The 18,631-nt window shown below is 38.5% G+C and overlaps 2 protein-coding genes across 2 annotated transcripts in view; one reads left to right on the top strand and one right to left on the bottom strand.

Moving 5' to 3' along the window:
• LOC136035649 (synaptojanin-1-like) overlaps positions 1 to 18,631 on the bottom strand; it is a 182,981-nt gene that overhangs the window by 142,199 nt on the left and 22,151 nt on the right. The window contains exon 4 of the mRNA XM_065717555.1: positions 17,456 to 17,723. Coding sequence (XP_065573627.1) covers positions 17,456 to 17,723 — 268 coding nt within the window. The remainder of the gene's footprint in view (positions 1 to 17,455; positions 17,724 to 18,631) is intronic.
• LOC136035642 (transitional endoplasmic reticulum ATPase-like) lies at positions 7,397 to 10,225 on the top strand. The gene has a single exon (XM_065717549.1). It carries the CDS (start codon positions 7,400 to 7,402, stop codon positions 9,809 to 9,811), a length of 2,412 nt encoding a protein of 803 aa, XP_065573621.1. The 5' UTR covers positions 7,397 to 7,399; the 3' UTR covers positions 9,812 to 10,225.

The following is an 18,631-nucleotide window of genomic DNA, read 5'->3' as shown; positions in this document are numbered from 1 at the left end:
TCTTTCCTGGTAGTTGGTAAATTAAACTCATTATCTTTTTCTTCAATGTGTGAATAGGGAGGAGAGAGGGTCGTAGAATTTGGGCCTCAGCTCTAAGATTAGGAATAGCTTTTTCTCTGGTCAGGCTTAAATTTTAACAGAATGTAGTCTCTAGTCTAGGAACATACAAAAGTCAGAAGGAACTTGAAGAACAATTAAAAAGTATTGGGAAGAAACTAAACATTTAAAGGCTTGGAAATTTCTGCTGAAAAAAAATGTGCAAATGAGGGTAGCGATTATTATACTTGTGACCAGGTTTGAATAGCTTATCAATCGTCTTTTTATTTGGAAAATTTGGGTAAAGTGCGTTATGTGACATCAAACCAATCGCCAGTTATCTATTATGGGCTGGGGGAAATAAAATACTAATTACAAGAACCTCAGAAGTATATTCAATGGGAAAAAGAGAAAGAAAAGGGAGACACGTTCGGGTATCAAGCACTTTTTTGTAATTTCCAAGAATTTATTTCGTAATTAATTTGCTGAAAAGAAAATAAATAGATTCTATTATTGACGTATCAGCTTTGAATTCTGATGATTTTTTTTTTTATTTAAAAGGTTAAAATAGAATAAGCTACAGAAGAAATCAAAGCTTTCCGGGTTAAGGTAAAGGTAAATGTACACAGGTCAAGAGACCTTATGTAATGAAAACCAGATAGGTCTTTTCATGGACTTGTGCCTACCATTGAAACATCACTTCATCCAACATCCATGATGCCAAACCGTACCAGAAGTAACGTTAACTTCTAACGTTAACGTTAACTACCAGAAGTAACGTTATACTCAAGCCAAATGACAGTCACATTAGTTCCATATGAAAAATTGGGTTAAAGAGTTCTGTTCACCACGTACCAACTATTACTTTAGAATGTAATTAGTTATTTATAGCTATTTACTATAAACAGTTTGAACAGTTGCTCTTCTATAGGTTAGAAATATTGAACTCGACAACTGATGTTTAACTAACGTTAAGCTCTTTTTTATAATTACTTCGTATATGAAAGAGGCTGCTTCCTCATCAACGCCCCGCTCTTTACGCTAAAGTTTGACTCTTTCTCTCAATTCTTCTTTTTAAAACAGTAAAAAACTTTAGCGTAAAGAGCGGGGCGTTGATGAGGAAGCAGCCTCTTTCATATACGAAGTAATTTCTGTGCGTTTTAAGTTTTAATGTCGCTCCTTACTTTCAGTTAAAAAAACTCGTTTTTTTTTATTTAATTTCTGAACGTTTTTGAATCAATGCATGTTTTGATTTTGGCTCTCCGCAGAGGAATAATCAAAACGAAATTTGCATATTTTTTGGGGGGGCTAAATGGCTTTCTCATAATTTTGATCGAATGATTTTGAGAAAAAAAGAGCGGGGGCGAAGCCTAGTTGCCCTCCGATTTTTTGGTTAATTAAAAAGGCAACTAGAACTTTTAATTTTTTACGAATCTTTTTATTGGTAAAAGATTTACGTAACTTATAAATTAGCTTACGTAAAGAACTTTTGTATTCTCATGTTTTTATTACATATATGAGGGGATTCGCCCAATCGTCAGTACCTCGCTCTTTACACTAAAGCTTAAATTTTATCCCAATTCATTAAGAATGACCCCTGAATCACAAAAGCCGTAGAATAAATAGTTGAAATTACTAAAAATACTTCAGCGTAAAGAGCTAGGTATCATAAGGAGGTGAGCCCTTTATATGGGTAATAATTTCTGTTTGTTTTAAGTTTTATTGCTGTTCCTTACTTCCAGCTGAAAAAGCTTTTTCACATTTATTTTTTAATTTTTTTTTAAATAATGCTAGTAAATCCTGCTCTCCCTTCATGGAAGTTTTCTTCTCCCATGACAAATTCTCGATGGAAAGTTCCCCCAGCATATCCCCCTCTTCTCAACCCCTCCCCCCAACCAAAAAAATCCTCCTGAAAACGCCTGTAGACTTCCCAATAACCATTACTATATGTAAGCACAGGTCAAAGTTTGTAACTTGTTGCCCCTCCCACGGGGACTGTGGGGAAGTAAGTCGTCCCCAAAGACATAGTTATAAGGTTTTTCGACGACGCTGAATAAAATGGCTATCTCAGAATTTTGATTCGTTGACTTTGGGAAAATAATTAGCATGGGAGGGGGCCTAGGTGCCCTCCAATTTTTTTGGTCACTTAAAAAAGGGCACTAGAACTTTTCATTTCCGTTAGAATGAGCCCTCTTGCAACATTCTAGGACAACTGGGTCGATACGATCACCCCTGGAAAAAAAAACAAAAAAACAAAAAACCAAATAAACACGCATCCTTGAATTGTCTTCTGGCAAAAAATGCAAAATTCCACATTTTTGTAGATAGGAGCTTGAAACTTCTACAATAGGGTTCTCTGATACGCTGAATCTGATGGTGTGATTTTCGTTAAGATTCTACGACTTTTAGGGGGTGTTTCCCCCTATTTTCTAAAATAACGCAAATTTTCTCAGGCTCGTAACTTTTGATGGGTAAAACTAAACTTGATGAAACTTATATATTTAAAACCAGCATTAAAATGCGATTCTTTTGATATAGCTATTGGTATCAAAATTCCATTTTTTAGAGTTTTGGTTACTATTGAGCCGGGTCGCTCCTTACTACAGTTCGTTACCACGAACTGTTTGATGAAAGCGTAGCATCTCATATACATACAAATTTACACGATGATTTAGCCATTTGCGAATTATTAATCTTTGAATAAACAGGCATGTCTAATATGGCATACTTTATGATTTTTTTTTTGGGGGGGGGGGGATTTCTCATCAGCCGTAGGTTCATAATATCTAATAATGGTAATTTAACAAAGAGCAAGCTTTTGTACATAGTCTAGGGCCATATTTGGCTCATTAGCCTCACCCTTCCCTCCAAACTATATTAAAATAAAACTTTTTGTTCTAATAAAAAGTATTTCAAACTTTCAAATAATTCTAAAATATGTACCGAATGGGAATCGAGTGCTAGCTATCCCAGTGGTAGCAAAGCATTATAGCACTGAACCATCCATGGTTAATGTACAATTGCACAAAGTTGCTATATCTATGTTGTGGAAGCAACAGAATGTTCCCTCAATTCTGGCATCTTAGTGTTTTTTTTTTCATCCATGAGGGAAGACCCATGGTAAAAATTGGTATATCTACAAAAAGCCAAGCTTTCGTTTCACCGAAATCCTAACACCCCATTGAAAACTATTAAAACCCGAAGAGGGAAGCAAGAAAAAGAACGTCTATTTACAAAAAAAAAAGGAATTTCATGAAACCGTTGCTTCCAATGTTGGGACGCATGGCACAATTTCTAAAATCTTCCCAGTCCGCAAGCGCACTGGTAGAAATAGCGAGACCGAGCATGCTTTCCATAGAAATTGCCTACAGATTGTTCTGGGTACCCGGCTGACTGACCGTATTTCAAACAGTAGGCTGTACGAAAAATGTGGTTCAATCCCGCTTTCTAGGGCTATAATGAAAGAAAGGTTGAGATGGGTAAGCCACGTTCTACGGATGAAGGATGACATATTACCGAAGATTGTCCTTTTTGGCCAACCGTCTGGGGCTATACGGAAAGCAGGTCGTCCTTGTCTGGGTTGGGAGGATGTCATAAACAAAGATTTAAAGGAAATGGGAACTTCCTGGGAGGGTGTAAAGAGGGAGGCTTTAAATAGAATAGGTTGAAAGAGGAGCGTGCGTAGCTGTGTTGGCATCAGGCGGCTTGGTGCTGCAGTGAGTTATAGTAGTAGTAGTAGTAGTAGTAGTAGTAGTAGTAGTAGTAGTAGTAGTAGTAGTAGTAGTAGTAGTAGTAGTAGTAGTAGTAGTAGTAGTAGTAGTAGAGTGGCTGCTTTGGTAAAAAGACCGTGTGACGTGTGGACCATATTCGCCACCTTGAAAATTTTATAATACATTCCTTACCAGAAAAAACGGCTGTCAGTTGGAGCTCCATTAGCTTGTCTTTGAGCACAGAGAGTGATGTCATTTGTCTCATTATTGTCATTCCATGAGAAGTAAAACATTCCTGAGCTTAGAAGTCGTCGCAGCTCAGCCACACGCTCTTCATCTTGGGAATGATTCCGAAGGGATAATAATGAAACTTGAGTAATACGAAATATTTCTGCTTCACCAATTTTTCCAACTGATGTCACACCAGTTCAGTAGAGATGACATTCTAAGTGCAAAAGAACTTGCTGTTAAAATCTGGTCTACCGGACCTCTTTCGCAAGTCTCTGAAAGATGATGAAAATGTTTTGGATATAGCCAAATTCATTGTCAAGTCAGCAAAGGAAAATCGTGCCTTGCCTACCTTCGTTATTTTTGAACCTACAGAAGTCCCGGCTTGTATGGAGGAGATAAATGCATGTATAACTACTAAAGTAAACGACATGTGTCGTCGTTTTGACGGCCTTATGGAACGTATTAACAAAGGTGAGTTCCACGTTTCTACCCATACCAGCCCCTCTAGTGAACTTTACGCTCCGCAAAAGCTATCATACTCAGTCGTTGTAAAAAACCCTCCACCCTTGAAAACACCACTGGAACGAAAAAACTTTATCGAATCTGCATGTGGCGAAGCTCTAGACGCCTCCAAAGTTGAACTAAGGCCTGGAAGGAATGGTTGGCGCATGACTGTAGCTCACAAGGCTACGAAAGAAAAAATAGCACTAGCGATCAAAAATAAAAATTCAGAATCCGATGCCCAAGTAAAAACCCCTTTGTACATAGGACTGATTAAAGGGATTCCTGAACCCCTTGACGCAGAGGTCATTCAAAGTCTAGTTTCTGGATGTGAGAAAGCTGGAAAATCACGCGCATTCAAGCTTTATTTTCCAAGTCGTGAATCCCTTGATACTGCCACAAAACTGTCAATGAAAGTGGGCTTTGAAAGATTCAGAATTCGAGAATTTGTCTTTCTTCCGAAACGTTGCTACAACTGCCATGAATCTAGCCACATAGCGGCCCAGTGCAAAAACGTATCGAAGTGTGCCCATTGTGCTCAAAATAACCATGGAGCAACGAAAGAAAATGCCAGCCAGAATGCGATGCGGTGCCTAAGCTGTACAAGCACCCGACACACATGCTACCACGCTAGCTGCCCATCTAACAAGTCAGTGAAGTTAATTACCTCAAACGCCCAAAATGAATGAATTTTATATTGACAAGCGTTTCGTCTCCTGGAATATGAATGGTAGTCTTAGTACCAAAATTACTGTGCTTGAACAACTCTGCCCCACCGAAGAAGTCCCCGTCATATGCATGAATATGCTCAAGATGCTATTGCGTATGTTCGTCTCTATGGTCGTCCAGATTTATTTATTACATTTACAAGTAATCAATCTTGGGACAAGATACAGCAGCTTTTACTTCAAGGACAATCGGCGGATCATAGACATGACATTACGGCCCGTGTCTTCCGGCAAAAGTTGAAATCACTGATAGTAAAACTTGAAGTGTTTGGGTCAGTGCGATGCTGGATGTACTCAGTGGAATGGCAAAAACGAGGTTTGCCACACGCATATATACAAATATGGCTAAGTAATAAAATTACTTCAAACGAAATTGATGATGTGATTTCCGCTGAAATACCTGATGAAAATGTCGATAAGGGGTTATATGATATTGTTGTAAAAAATATGATACATGGACCTTGCGGTGCACTGAACGAAAATTCACCATGCATGGCCAAAGGAAGGTGCACAAAGCAATATCCTCGACTTTTAGTATCCAACACAATTACTGGCAATGATGGTTACCCACAATATAGAAGAAGATCTACTGAAGATGGTGGTAAAACAGCAATAATAAAGAAGCGTAACGGTACCACCATCGAAGTAGATAACCAGTGGGTTGTTCTATATTCCCCATTATTATCAAAAACATTTAATGCACACATAAACGTTGAATACTGTAACTCCGTAAAGGCAATCAACTACATATATAAATACGTCAATAAAGGCAGTGAGATGGCAGTTTTCTGGCTTGCAGTCCGAAATCAAAGATATCGACGAAATCGTACAATATCAGGCTGGAAGATACATAAGCAGTAATGAAGCTGTTTGGCGAATTCTTTCATTTCCGATACATGAACGTAGTCCAGTTGTTGTTCACTTAGCGTTAAATTTACAGGATGGTCAACGTGTTTATTTTTCGGAATCCAACGTACAACAAGGAGCCCTGAATCCACCGGATACAAAGTTAACTGCTTTCTTTTCGCTATGCAAAAATGATTCTTTTGCAAATTGATGCTCCTGACCTTGTTCGCATAAAATATCTTGGCTGCCTGAGCCTAGCTGACTATTTATGTGACTGGTCGAAAAAAAAATTACATTGACGAAGTTGAAGAAATATACATCTTTACCAGATTATTGAAGGTTTCTGGAGCAGGTCTCTTCACTATGCCATCTTCCCAAATTCAGCACGTCATCAGTCTGTACAAGAATCACACTAGGGTCTAAGTGAACAAAAGTTTGCCATCTCAATTCCTTTAATACCAATTGAAGTTACTGTTTTCAATAAAGGCTACTTATTAACAAAAAATAAAAATATAACTTGACTGATACTAATTGGAATTTTCCCCCACATTATTTGAAGTATGGTGTACTTTTCTTCATGTTTACGCTAATAATTTGAAAAAATACCTCTCTCAGAGACTTCTTCTATCTATGGGGTAAGACTGACATTGTCGAATTTCTCCATTGTAAGCAGAAAACGTGCGTTCCACTGTGACACATATAAACTATTAACAACAGTTTTGTTTTGTATGGTTTTTCATTCATAGAGGTATCCTTTGTCTTGTCTTAGGGTGACGCAATTTTTATCTCTGCATGCATAGAATTTACTGGGGGGGGGGGGGGTGTCAATGTCATCCCAGACTATGGGGTAAGTTTGACCTCCTTCATACAGGTTACTTTGATGCAGTAACTAAACGAAGCAACAAAACTTTGCCAACTTTCTGGATTGTGAAGAATTTACTAGTATGAACAAGAGCAACATCAAATAGTTTTTATTGTTTGAGCAACTCCAAACTGATTTTGGGACCAAATTAAATTGAAAAAATACGATAAGGGGTTGGACTTAACCATGTTCAACCTGTTTAATTTTTTGTTTTTGGCTACTATGGACCGTGGTTTGTAGATTACTAGGTTGTGTGATGACGTCAGTGTCCTAAGTTTTGTCGAAGCTGCTTTTTATTTTAACATTTAAATTATTAAGGACAAAAGCTACAAATGCATAATTTTTTTCATTATTATGAGTCCTTGCCTAAGCCACTGTCTTTTTATCATTTTCATTGAGGTAATCTCTAGTAAATTACCCTGTTTTGGAAAATTAACATGTTTGTACCACATTAGCAACTTTACCTTTTTGATTTACCACTGAAAATGGGTGATAAGAAAGGAGATGATCTGGCCACAGCCATTCTGGATTCTAAGAAAGTCCGTCCAAATCGGCTTATTGTTGAAGATGCCGTCAATGATGACAATTCTGTGATAGGCTTGTCTCAGGCCAAAATGGACCAGCTAAATATGTTCAAAGGGGACACAGTTCTAGTCAAAGGAAAGAAAAGAAAGGAGACAATTTGTATTGTGCTTTCGGATGGAGAAGTGCCAAATGAGAAGATCCGCATGAATCGAGTCATCAGAAATAATCTTCGGGTTCGACTTGGAGACGTGATATCAGTTCAGGCATGCCCTGAGGTCAAATATGGCAAAAGAATTCATGTTCTTCCCATAGATGATACTGTTGAAGGACTTACAGGCTCGCTTTTTGATGTCTACCTTAAGCCATATTTCTTGGAAGCCTACAGACCAGTTATGAAAGGCGATATTTTCATAGTTAGAGGAGGAATGAGGGCAGTTGAATTTAAACTAGTAGACACCGACCCAAGTCCATATTGCATTGTTGCTCCAGATACGCTAATCCATTGTGAAGGCACGCCGATCAAACGTGAGGAGGAAGAAGAAGCCCTGAATGCCATTGGATATGATGACATTGGCGGTGTAAGAAAACAACTTGCCCAGATCAAAGAAATGGTGGAACTGCCGCTGCGTCACCCTCAGTTGTTCAAGGCTATTGGTGTGAAACCACCCAGAGGAATCCTTCTTTACGGTCCACCAGGTACTGGCAAAACCTTGATAGCTAGAGCTGTTGCCAATGAGACGGGAGCCTTTTTTTACTTGATCAATGGGCCTGAAATTATGTCAAAAATGGCAGGTGAATCCGAATCAAATCTTAGAAAGGCCTTTGAAGAGGCTGAGAAAAATTCACCGGCGATTATTTTCATTGACGAGCTAGATTCTATTGCTCCCAAAAGAGAAAAAACCCATGGTGAAGTAGAACGTCGTATAGTGTCCCAGCTTTTGACCTTGATGGACGGTTTGAAGCAACGTGCACATGTCATTGTAATGGCGGCAACTAATAGGCCGAATTCCATCGATCCGGCTTTAAGACGATTTGGACGTTTCGACCGAGAAGTGGACATTGGAATCCCAGATACAACAGGGCGTCTTGAAATTCTGCAAATTCATACTAAGAATATGAAACTGGCTGATGATGTTGATTTAGAGCAGGTTGCGGCCGAAACTCATGGTCATGTTGGTGCAGACTTGGCAGCCCTCTGTTCAGAAGCAGCATTGCAGCAGATTAGAGAAAAGATGGATCTGATTGATTTAGAAGAGGACATCATTGATGCTGAAGTTCTTGATTCCCTGGCTGTGACAATGGAGAATTTCAGGCATGCCATGGGTAAGTCTACTCCAAGCGCATTGCGCGAGACAGTTGTGGAAGTACCTAACGTTACCTGGAATGATATTGGGGGATTAGAAAACGTGAAGAAAGAGCTCCAAGAGCTTGTTCAATATCCTGTTGAACATCCTGAGAAGTTCTTAAAGTTTGGCATGTCACCCTCAAAAGGTGTATTATTCTATGGTCCACCTGGATGTGGTAAAACGCTTTTAGCCAAAGCTATTGCTAATGAATGTCAGGCTAATTTTATTAGCATCAAAGGCCCAGAATTACTCACTATGTGGTTTGGTGAATCCGAAGCCAATGTCAGGGATGTTTTTGATAAGGCACGTTCTGCGGCGCCGTGTGTTTTGTTCTTCGATGAGTTGGATTCAATTGCAAAAGCTCGAGGTGGCTCTCAGGGTGATGCAGGAGGTGCCGCTGACAGAGTAATCAACCAAATCCTTACAGAGATGGACGGGATGGGCGCAAAGAAGAATGTTTTTATCATTGGTGCAACCAACCGACCCGATATTATCGATTCTGCCATCCTGCGACCAGGTCGTCTCGATCAGCTTATCTATATTCCTCTCCCTGACGAGAAATCCCGTGAGGCCATCTTAAAGGCAAACCTTCGTAAATCACCAATCGCCCATGACATTGACTTGGTTTTCCTAGCTCGTAGTACTAATGGCTTTTCCGGTGCTGATTTGACAGAAATATGTCAAAGAGCTGTTAAAACGGCCATTCGTGAATCTATCGAGGCAGATATTAGAAGAGCTAAAGAGAGGGAGGAGAATCCAGATATGGATATGGAGGTGGAGGATGAGGACCCTGTGCCAGAAATAACCAAGCACCATTTCGAAGAAGCCATGAAGTTTGCTCGTCGCTCCGTCTCGGATGCTGACATACGGAAGTATGAAATGTTCAGTCAGACTTTACAACAATCCCGAGGTATAGGAACTAACTTCAGGTTTCCTGCTGGTGGTGGAGCAGGTGCAGGGCAGCCAACGGGTGCCTCCGGGCAGGGCAACTTTGAAGATAACGGAGATGGAGACCTGTATGATTAAAGTCCTTTATTTATTACTCTTTAGTTGTTTTTTTTTCTTTTTGTATGTATCCGCAGTAGCAGTTTTGCAGTATGTAGCAATAGTACTATACCGCAATACCGCAGTAGCCGCAGTACAATACCGCAGTAGCAGTATGAGTTTTCGTATATACATACAATCACACTGGCAAAACAAGGAAGAGGGAGTGGAGGCTTAAAGTAACCGAAAAGATTTCTAATCTAGTAGTAGTGACCTCTAGCTGCACTTTTTCATTTTAACCGGGACGGACCAATGGCTTTATACATATACGCGTCTTAAATCACAATATAACCATAGGATACCAGCAGGCCAAAATTGCACAGGCTGTAGATACTACAATGCTGAAGGCAAAAGACAATTTTCAATAAACTCGATTTTCCAACCATATCTAAACTACAACTAAACAAAAAAAAGAAGTTTTTTCCAACACATTTTTCAAAGGTTTCAAGTCCCTATTTGCCAAAGTGTTGAATCTTGTGTTATTTGCCAGAAGAAAAATCATGGATGCGTGTTAATTTTTTTTTCCTAAGGGTAATTGAATCAAACCAACAGTCATAGAACACTGGTAGAGGGCTCATTTGAACAGAAACAAAAATCAGGTGTCCCTTTTTATTTGACCAAAAAGATTAGACGGCTGCTAGCCCCCCTCCCATGTCCCTTTTTTCCCCAAAAATTGTTTGATCAAAAGTTTCAGAGAGCCATTTTGTTCAGCACAGTTGAAATGACGTCGGATGACTTGCCCCCAACCACGCATTGCACCCCGGCCGAGGGCGGAGAATCAGGAGATCGGCACCTGCGCTACGCGAACCCTAATCGGTTTGCATGCGAAAGTTTGCTTTTGCTTTGTTTGCTTATGCAGTCCCTGAGGTGGGAATAAATTTCCAGCATTTTTATTGGGGGGGGGGGGAGGGGGACAAAAGGAGTTCACATTCGGATAGTCGAGGGGCATGGGCTGTGTAGTATGCTTTTCCAAATTATTGGGAGACAATTACCCCCCCCCCCCCCAAAAAAAAAAAAAAAAAAAAACGATGCCCCTGCCCTGAGATAAGGTCTGGGGATAAACGCATGCTAAGGATGATAAAGATAATGTATGACCTATTAAAACTAGTTTCATAGCCAAGAAAACAAATAACGGGTGAGAGAATGCATTATACTTTTATAACTTAGGCTATATATTTGCATATTAGGGGGGTGAGGGCAAGGTTAGGTTACTTTACCCCAACGCACCCCTAATGTGCAAATATATGTCGCAAATTATATTATTATATAAATTAAAGTATTTTATTTTGGTCATATCTTGGCATATTTTATTAAGATTAACATAACTTTACTTCTTGGGTGTGTTCCATATAATTCAAAACTACCTCTTTTTTTATTAAAGAAGCAATAAGACCGAGGCGTATCAAAATTTGTGAAGGGTGGGACACATTTTTTCCATGAAAATATAAAAAGGCCATTTTCAAAATTGTAGCTGGTGTCCCATTAATTGTGCTATTTCAACAAGAGTAAAAAGAAAATAGTTTCTATATTTTTTGGAAAACAAAAATCTGGGATTTTGGATCGACAAGGGAAAAAAAAATTAAAAAGAGAAAGCAAACATTTTGATTAGATTACTGATATCCAATTTTCAGTGATTGGGGTATAAGCTAAGAGTACCAATTTGGGAAAATACAGGGAGGAAGCAAGGATTTTGTTCAATTCTCTACATAAAGATACAAAAAGGCATCAATGTAAAAGTATTTTTCCGCATCTATTGGGGTAATTTTACATCCTTCCTTTAGGTGCTTCTGTATAGAACATGGTAGAAAACAAAAAAATTATCAATTACAAAGATAAAGAGTATTATAATTTTACTGATTTCTAGTCAAAAATCTAGTGATTTATGTGCTGATTTAAGTGTCTTTTTTTACAGGAATCTAGTATATTTTGTTTCACCAAGTGGCAATCCTGTTTTTGGCCCTGGATTCATTACTGAAAGTTTTGTTCTTCTAATCCGACCCTTTCGAAGATAATGAAAAGTAGCTAAACTAGAATTTTAGCAACTAAAATTTTACTAAGGGTTTACATAGTAGCCTAGCTTGACTATAACTTCCCAGAATGTTTTTGGCCCTGGGTTAATTAATGAAAGTTTCATTTTCCCTTTCCAAGATAGCCAAAAATAGCTTGTCTAGAATTTTACCTGCTGAAAGCTCACTGGGGCTTTTATTGGGGGATAGCAAATAACCGCTGAAGTCTCACCCATGCCCATTACACCGCTCTATTGTCCCAATATACAAATAGACCCTTAAAATACAACAGGAACGAAAGCTCAGAGGCCACTAAAAACGTGTAATCACGTCATTATAAGTATATAAGGCTTTGTATATGACGTCATTACAAGTATATAAGGGGGTGATTCAAAGAGAAATTTTAGTATAAATCCTACAATGGCAGAAGAATTGCCATTGAATTGTGCTAAATTGAATTTGTGCTTTCCCAGGAATTTCTGATAAACATTTGAACAATACATTACCCAAAGCAATATTATGCACATAAAATTGCAACGGATAAAATTTTCTACGGAGCATTTGAAAATACCCAGGGTGGATAATGTGGTCCATACGTCTCATTTGCGTCACCTCCCCATTTTGCTATTACCAGTCCGCTTGCACACTGTAAAAATTTTAGAAACAGTACCAATCGTCCCAACATTGGAACTAAGCATCGGCACTGTTTCTGTTTTTGAGAAAACAGAAACAGAAAAAAAAGTTAGAAAAAAAAAACAGAACAGAAACAGAAACAGGTCAAACAAAAACAGGTGACCTGTTTCTGTAATCTGTTCTGTTTTTCGAAAAAACAGAAAACAGCTGTTTTTAAAAAAAAAACAGCTGTTTTAACAGCTGTTTTTCCTTTTTTTCCTTACTTCTTCTATTTCTAATAGGAAAGAAAACTTCTTCTTGTTAAATCCTTTTAGTTACATACAAAAGATGAGCAACTTCGTGTAATTCAGCACACTAGCGTATTTTTAGGGGGGGGCGGAATTCGGCAAAATTTGTCATAAAATGCGGCCAATCGGGTGCAATTTCACCAAAAATTCTTAGGCCTAACGGCCGAATTGCATTTATTCTCAAATTCTTTGTCACTCATTTATTATAAAAGATTGTCGAAAAAAAATCGATTCTGACTCCAGAAGTCGAACGGATCCGTTACCTTGCAGAAAAGCATCACCTTAATTAGGTTAGAAACAAGAGGCAGAAGGACAACGGAATGGAAAGGGGAGAGGGAAAAATAGCAAGACCTCTTACATTAATGACATATAGTTTTAATTTCAAGTTTCCCTTAACTTCTCCAAACATAGATTTCAGAAGGCTTTTCTGTAAGAGCCAACAGTAAGGCAAAGAAACAAAAATTTTCGTCCCCTAAACCCTGCCTAAACCGGGGACGAAAATTTTTACATTTCTTTCGTTTTCTCGAACTTGCTTGACATTACTAAGATTTTTCTACGTTCAATAAGAATAGCAGACTTATACACCACGGTTGTCAAAAATCTCTAGCCCCCACTCTTTATAGGCTACTGGTACTTACGACCTTTAGGTGGGACGACCTTTTGGTGGGCTAAGTAAACATATGAGGGACTGTCTTGCTGCCACTCTTTCTTCTAAAGTCATTTGTTCATATGTACAAGGATCAAGATAAGCTGCACGCTGGTAGAGCTCCAACTTGAATCTAGGATTTTGCACAAAATACTTTTAACTGCATAAGCAGCTGATCCTTCAGGCGATTCTCAAGCGGCCTCGTCGATCTTGCTTCACAGAAGCTCACAAATCCCTTGATCAGCATGTATGCTTTGCTTGAAGTGGTGTAAGTGGACCCACTAGCCAGTTCGGTGGCCTCTTCAAAAGGGCTCAAACAACTTGTTGCACATTCTAAAAGTGACCAGTCTTGCTCAGTAAGTTCAAGTTCTCTAATTTTCGCATTGCGAACATTTACATCATAAAATTTCTGTAGAGCAGATTTTCTGCGTAACGAGGAACTAATCATCACGTAAGTGCTATTCCAACGCACTTTCATATCATGAGGGATGTGACCACTAAGTCCTATTTCTTTGCAAAGCCCTTCAAAGAGGTCGTGTTGAATATTTGACTTTTTTAGCAGCTTGACTGTCCGACGCAACTTTTTGAGTGCACCATTGAGTGAGACTGAGTCTTCAATTTCAGTAAAATCATTTGCACCAGTGGCCCATTCATCCCATTTAGTTTCTGTGTCGGAGTCGTACTCTTCCAAGTCATATACATCTGAAGCAGTGTCAACAATGTCTGAATCTGATATCAGGAAAGTCATCTTCTGTCAGACCAATCTCTGAGGAACATTGCTCTCTACTAGTGCCTTGTTCGGGTTCACCTTCATCATCTGAATCACATTCCGGTGTTTGCTCTACGTCAAATTCATTTCTCCCCAAATTTGAGGCCATTTGTGACACTGAGGTGGAGGCAGTGGCCAAAGCAAGATGAACGTTCAATTCCACCAATTTGACAAGCTTTTACGACGTTCGAGCCAGAATCAGTTACAACACAGAACAATTTGTCTTCAATTTCAAATTTCTTCAGGGCTACTCTGATTGCTGCAAGTATATTTGCTGCTGTATGCCGAACCTTGAGACGCTTAAAGTGCAAGATGCAACTGTGAATTACCCATTTTCCACTGACTAGCTTGGGGTAATGTACTGTCACTGCCAAGTATCCTCCCCCTGTATATGACCAGCAGTCAAATGTTAGAGATACCTTTCGTGCCTGATTCATATCCAATTTCAGTTTCAACAGTTTCTTTTTCTTTGCTTGAAACACATGCCTTTTTATGGTACGACCCGATGGAGGCAAAATACCGCCTGTCAAGGAGTGTATCAGTCAACGCATGGCTTGCTTGTCAAAAATGGAAAATGGTAACTTGTCTGCAAGTACTGTTCTTACACACTGTTTTGTCAATTTAAGTTGACTTGAGCGGTTGCGCAACATCAGAGAACGAATATCTCTAGTTCCTTTTCTAGAGAAAGAAAAATTGCTCTTTTGGTTCTTTGGCTGTTCTTCAGCTATCCCACATCCTGGCAATGAACCCTGTACTGTACGACAAACAACAGCTTCTGGGCCACTGGCAACATTATCCATGACCTGCCGTGCTGGTGCAGTAGAGGCAGATGACTGTACTTTCACCTTAATCTTATGAACATTTTCCAGGTGATTGACAAAAGTAGTTGAAGAACATCCACTAGCCTTGATAGTCTTTTCGCAAACCTTGCAGGTGATGCTGCATTTGTCTTTCACATCATAATTAGCCCAAACTGGCTTTTTCTTTATGATTTTGGGTAAAACTTCTACCTCTTCATCAGAGGAAATATCCATGACAGTTTTGCAGTAGTGCCTAAAAGTCATATGAATCAGTTTTTTTTTTTTTTAATTACAGACAGGCATTTTTCCTACAAGAATCCTGATACACCCAGTCAGGGTGACTAATTTTTGCATACAATTGCAAAAATTAATTTTTGCAATTGTAATTTTTGCAACATTGTTATCGACAATGTTGTTATGATTCTTTTGAAAAAAAAAAATCAATGTGATATTTGAATTCTGCATGTCCAATTGTGTGGTACTAGGGATAAAATAAGTCTGAGTTACAACATAGTACAAAAAAAAACAGAAAGGAAGAAGTTAAATGGGCTTGTGCTGTATCTGGAATGAGCTGACTGATAACAATAGGCCCTCATGCCTACAAAAGTGCTCATGCCTACAATCATCACAATCTCATGCCTCATGTCTACTCATGCCTACTAGAACCCTCATGCCTACAAAAGTTCAAATAGACTAGCATGGCTGGTCTAATTTAACTGTTCATAATTTTTACTTTTAGAATGCTTGCTCCAGCACACAAAATTAGACGAAGGAAGGACTAATTTTTGCATACAATGTAGTTATCGACAATGTTGTGATGATTCTTTTGAAAAAAAATTTTTTTTTTTTTAAATCAATGTGATATTTGAATTCTGCATGTCCAATTGTGTGGTACTAGGGATAAAATAAGTCTGAGTTACAGCATAGTACAAAAACGAAAAAAAAGGAAGAAGTTAAATGGGCTTGTGCTGTATCTGGAATGAGCTGACTGATAACAATAGGCCTAGAACCCTCATGCATACAAAAGTTCAAATAGACTAGCATGGCTGGTCTAATTTAACTATTCATAATTTTTACCTTTTGGATGCTTGCTCCAGCACACAAAATTAGACGAAGGTTAGCAAAGAAATCGAGCTTCTAGTTTAGATGTCGCTATGATTTCACCTGAATATCAAAGAAATTACTCTTCTTGTTGACAAAGGACGATTTCGGTATCATGCCCGCTAGATAGCGCGGCATTCGAAAAAAAAAACAGAAAACAGATAAAAAAAAACAGGAACGGAAAAAAACAGATGAAAAAAAAATAGAACAGAAACAGAAACAGATCAAACAAAAACAGGTAGCCTGTTTCTGTTCTGTTTTTGTAAAAACAGAAACAGGCAAGAAAAAACAGAAACAGAAAACAGAAACAGTGCCGATGCTTAATTGGAACCAACAGCTTTGTGTAATTGTCTTTTTTTGGTAAATAAACATACTTTTTCTTACCTTTTTTATCAAGTTTTTTATAACTTTCAAGGGGTGCTGCTTAGATAAAATAAAAACTTGGCTTTTAAAAAAATACCATTTTGACAGTGAATTTAGCCATTTCTCTGGTATTAACAATTAAGAACGAACAGGCATATTTACTTGTAAGGTGGACATATAAGATTTTTTTTTTTTTTTTACTTTCTCATCAACTGTATTATAGTTTTCAATGGACGTCAGGTGTCAGATAGAATGAAAGTGTGGCATCTCATATACATACAAATTTACACTACAGATTTAGCCATTTATGAATTATTAATCTTTGAATAAAAAGGCATGTCTAATATGGCATACTTTATGATTTTTTTTTTTTGGGGGGGGGGGGATTTCTCATCAGCCGTAGGTTCATAATACCTAATAATGGTAATTTAACAAAGAGCAAACTTTTGTACAAAGTCCAGGGCCATATTTTGCTCATTACCTCACCCTCGTCTGCTAATTATATTAAAATAAAACTTTTTGTTTTGGTAAAAGGTATTTCAATCTTTGGAATACTTCTAAAATATGTACCAAGTGAGAATCGCACCCTAACTATCCCAGTGGTAGAGAAGCATCCTACCACTGAACTATCGATGGTTAATGTACAATTGTACCAAATTGTTGTATCTACGTTGTGGAAGCAATAGAATGTTTCCTGAATTCTGGCATTTTAGAGGTTTGTTTTCATCCAAGAGGGAGGGGGCAGTCTATGGTAAAAATTAGCATATCTACGAAAAGCCAAGCGTTTCACCGAAATCTTAACACCCTGCTGAAAGCTATTAAAACTTGAAGAGAGAAACAAGAAACGGTTAGGTGAAACCGTTGGTTCCAATGTTGGGACGTATGGTGTAATTTCTAAAATCTTCCCAGTTCGCGAGCGCACTGGTAAAAATAGCGAAACCGGGTAATTGCTTTGGTAAAATGACCGTGTGACATGTGGACCACATTCGCCACCTTGAAAATTTTTAAATACGCTCCTTACCAGAAAAAACGACTGTCAGTTGGAGCTCCATTGGCTTGTCTTTGAGCACAGAGAGTGATGTCATTTGTCTCATTATTGTCATTCCATGAGAAGTAAAACATTCCTGAGCTTAGAAGTCGTCGCAGCTCAGCCACACGCTCTTCATCTTGGGAATGATTCCGAAGGGATAATAATGAAACTTGAGTAATACGAAATATTTCTGCTTCACCTATTTTTCCAACTGATGTCACACCAGTTACCAAAGCCAGGAACAAAACTGTGTCTTGACCTAGAAAAAATACTGTTCAGATAAAGAAGTCTTAAATTTCCTATGGTTGTTCTGTGTTTTCAAACACGGTATTTGGACAGTAGTGACTAGGGCAGTCAACCCAAACCCTACGTATTGGTTGAGCCCCATGACGCTCCATAATTAAATAACTGCTGAACTTTCGAGCAGAATTACACTGAACTATAACTTCAGTGGGAAAATACCACTAGCATAATTGCATTATGTATTGCAGAACAAGCATAACATGCGATATTACTGGACAGGAAATGGAGCTACATAACGTTGCAGTACTATGTTTTGTGTCAATAATAATAAAATAGCTTACAGCAGTAGAGACCCACAATCCCTGTGGCACTGCACATTTAGTGCCACGCTTACTTCTACACTTACTTTAGTGCCACACTTACACTTACCTACACTTACTTCTCCCAGCACCGGACTACCATTCACCCAAGGTCCAGCGTACCATGATGACCAGCTTTTTGTTTTTGTTTTGTTATACCTGACGGTATATTTATTTTACCTCAGTGCTTCCACTATCCCAAAACCATCGAGGAATTCCCAGAAAGTACCCAATTTCCCCGAAGCAAATCAAAGTTCCAAAAATCAAAAGTCGTCATGGAATTTTATCAAAACTTATTGGATTGGTCAAAAAGACTGTGGCTGTAGGTACAATTATCAACATACGTCTGTGGACTCCTGCGGTGATTATTTTAGAGCAATAGCTTACCTGTTTTCGTCTCGAATTCATTTTCTTGCTTTTGGGATTAAATTGGACAACCATACAATAGCTAAAAACTGAAAAGAGTTAAATATGGTCAATAGATTCGATTAGCCACAATTTAAAATAAGAATTCTGATAACGATGTTTTTCATCTTCTTCCAGCAAGCCACCATTACCCAAAGTG

This window comes from Artemia franciscana, chromosome 14 (assembly GCF_032884065.1).
Source record: "Artemia franciscana chromosome 14, ASM3288406v1, whole genome shotgun sequence".
NCBI classification, from domain to species: Eukaryota; Metazoa; Arthropoda; class Branchiopoda; order Anostraca; family Artemiidae; genus Artemia; species Artemia franciscana.
This window is presented reverse-complemented; position numbering and strand designations above follow the sequence as displayed.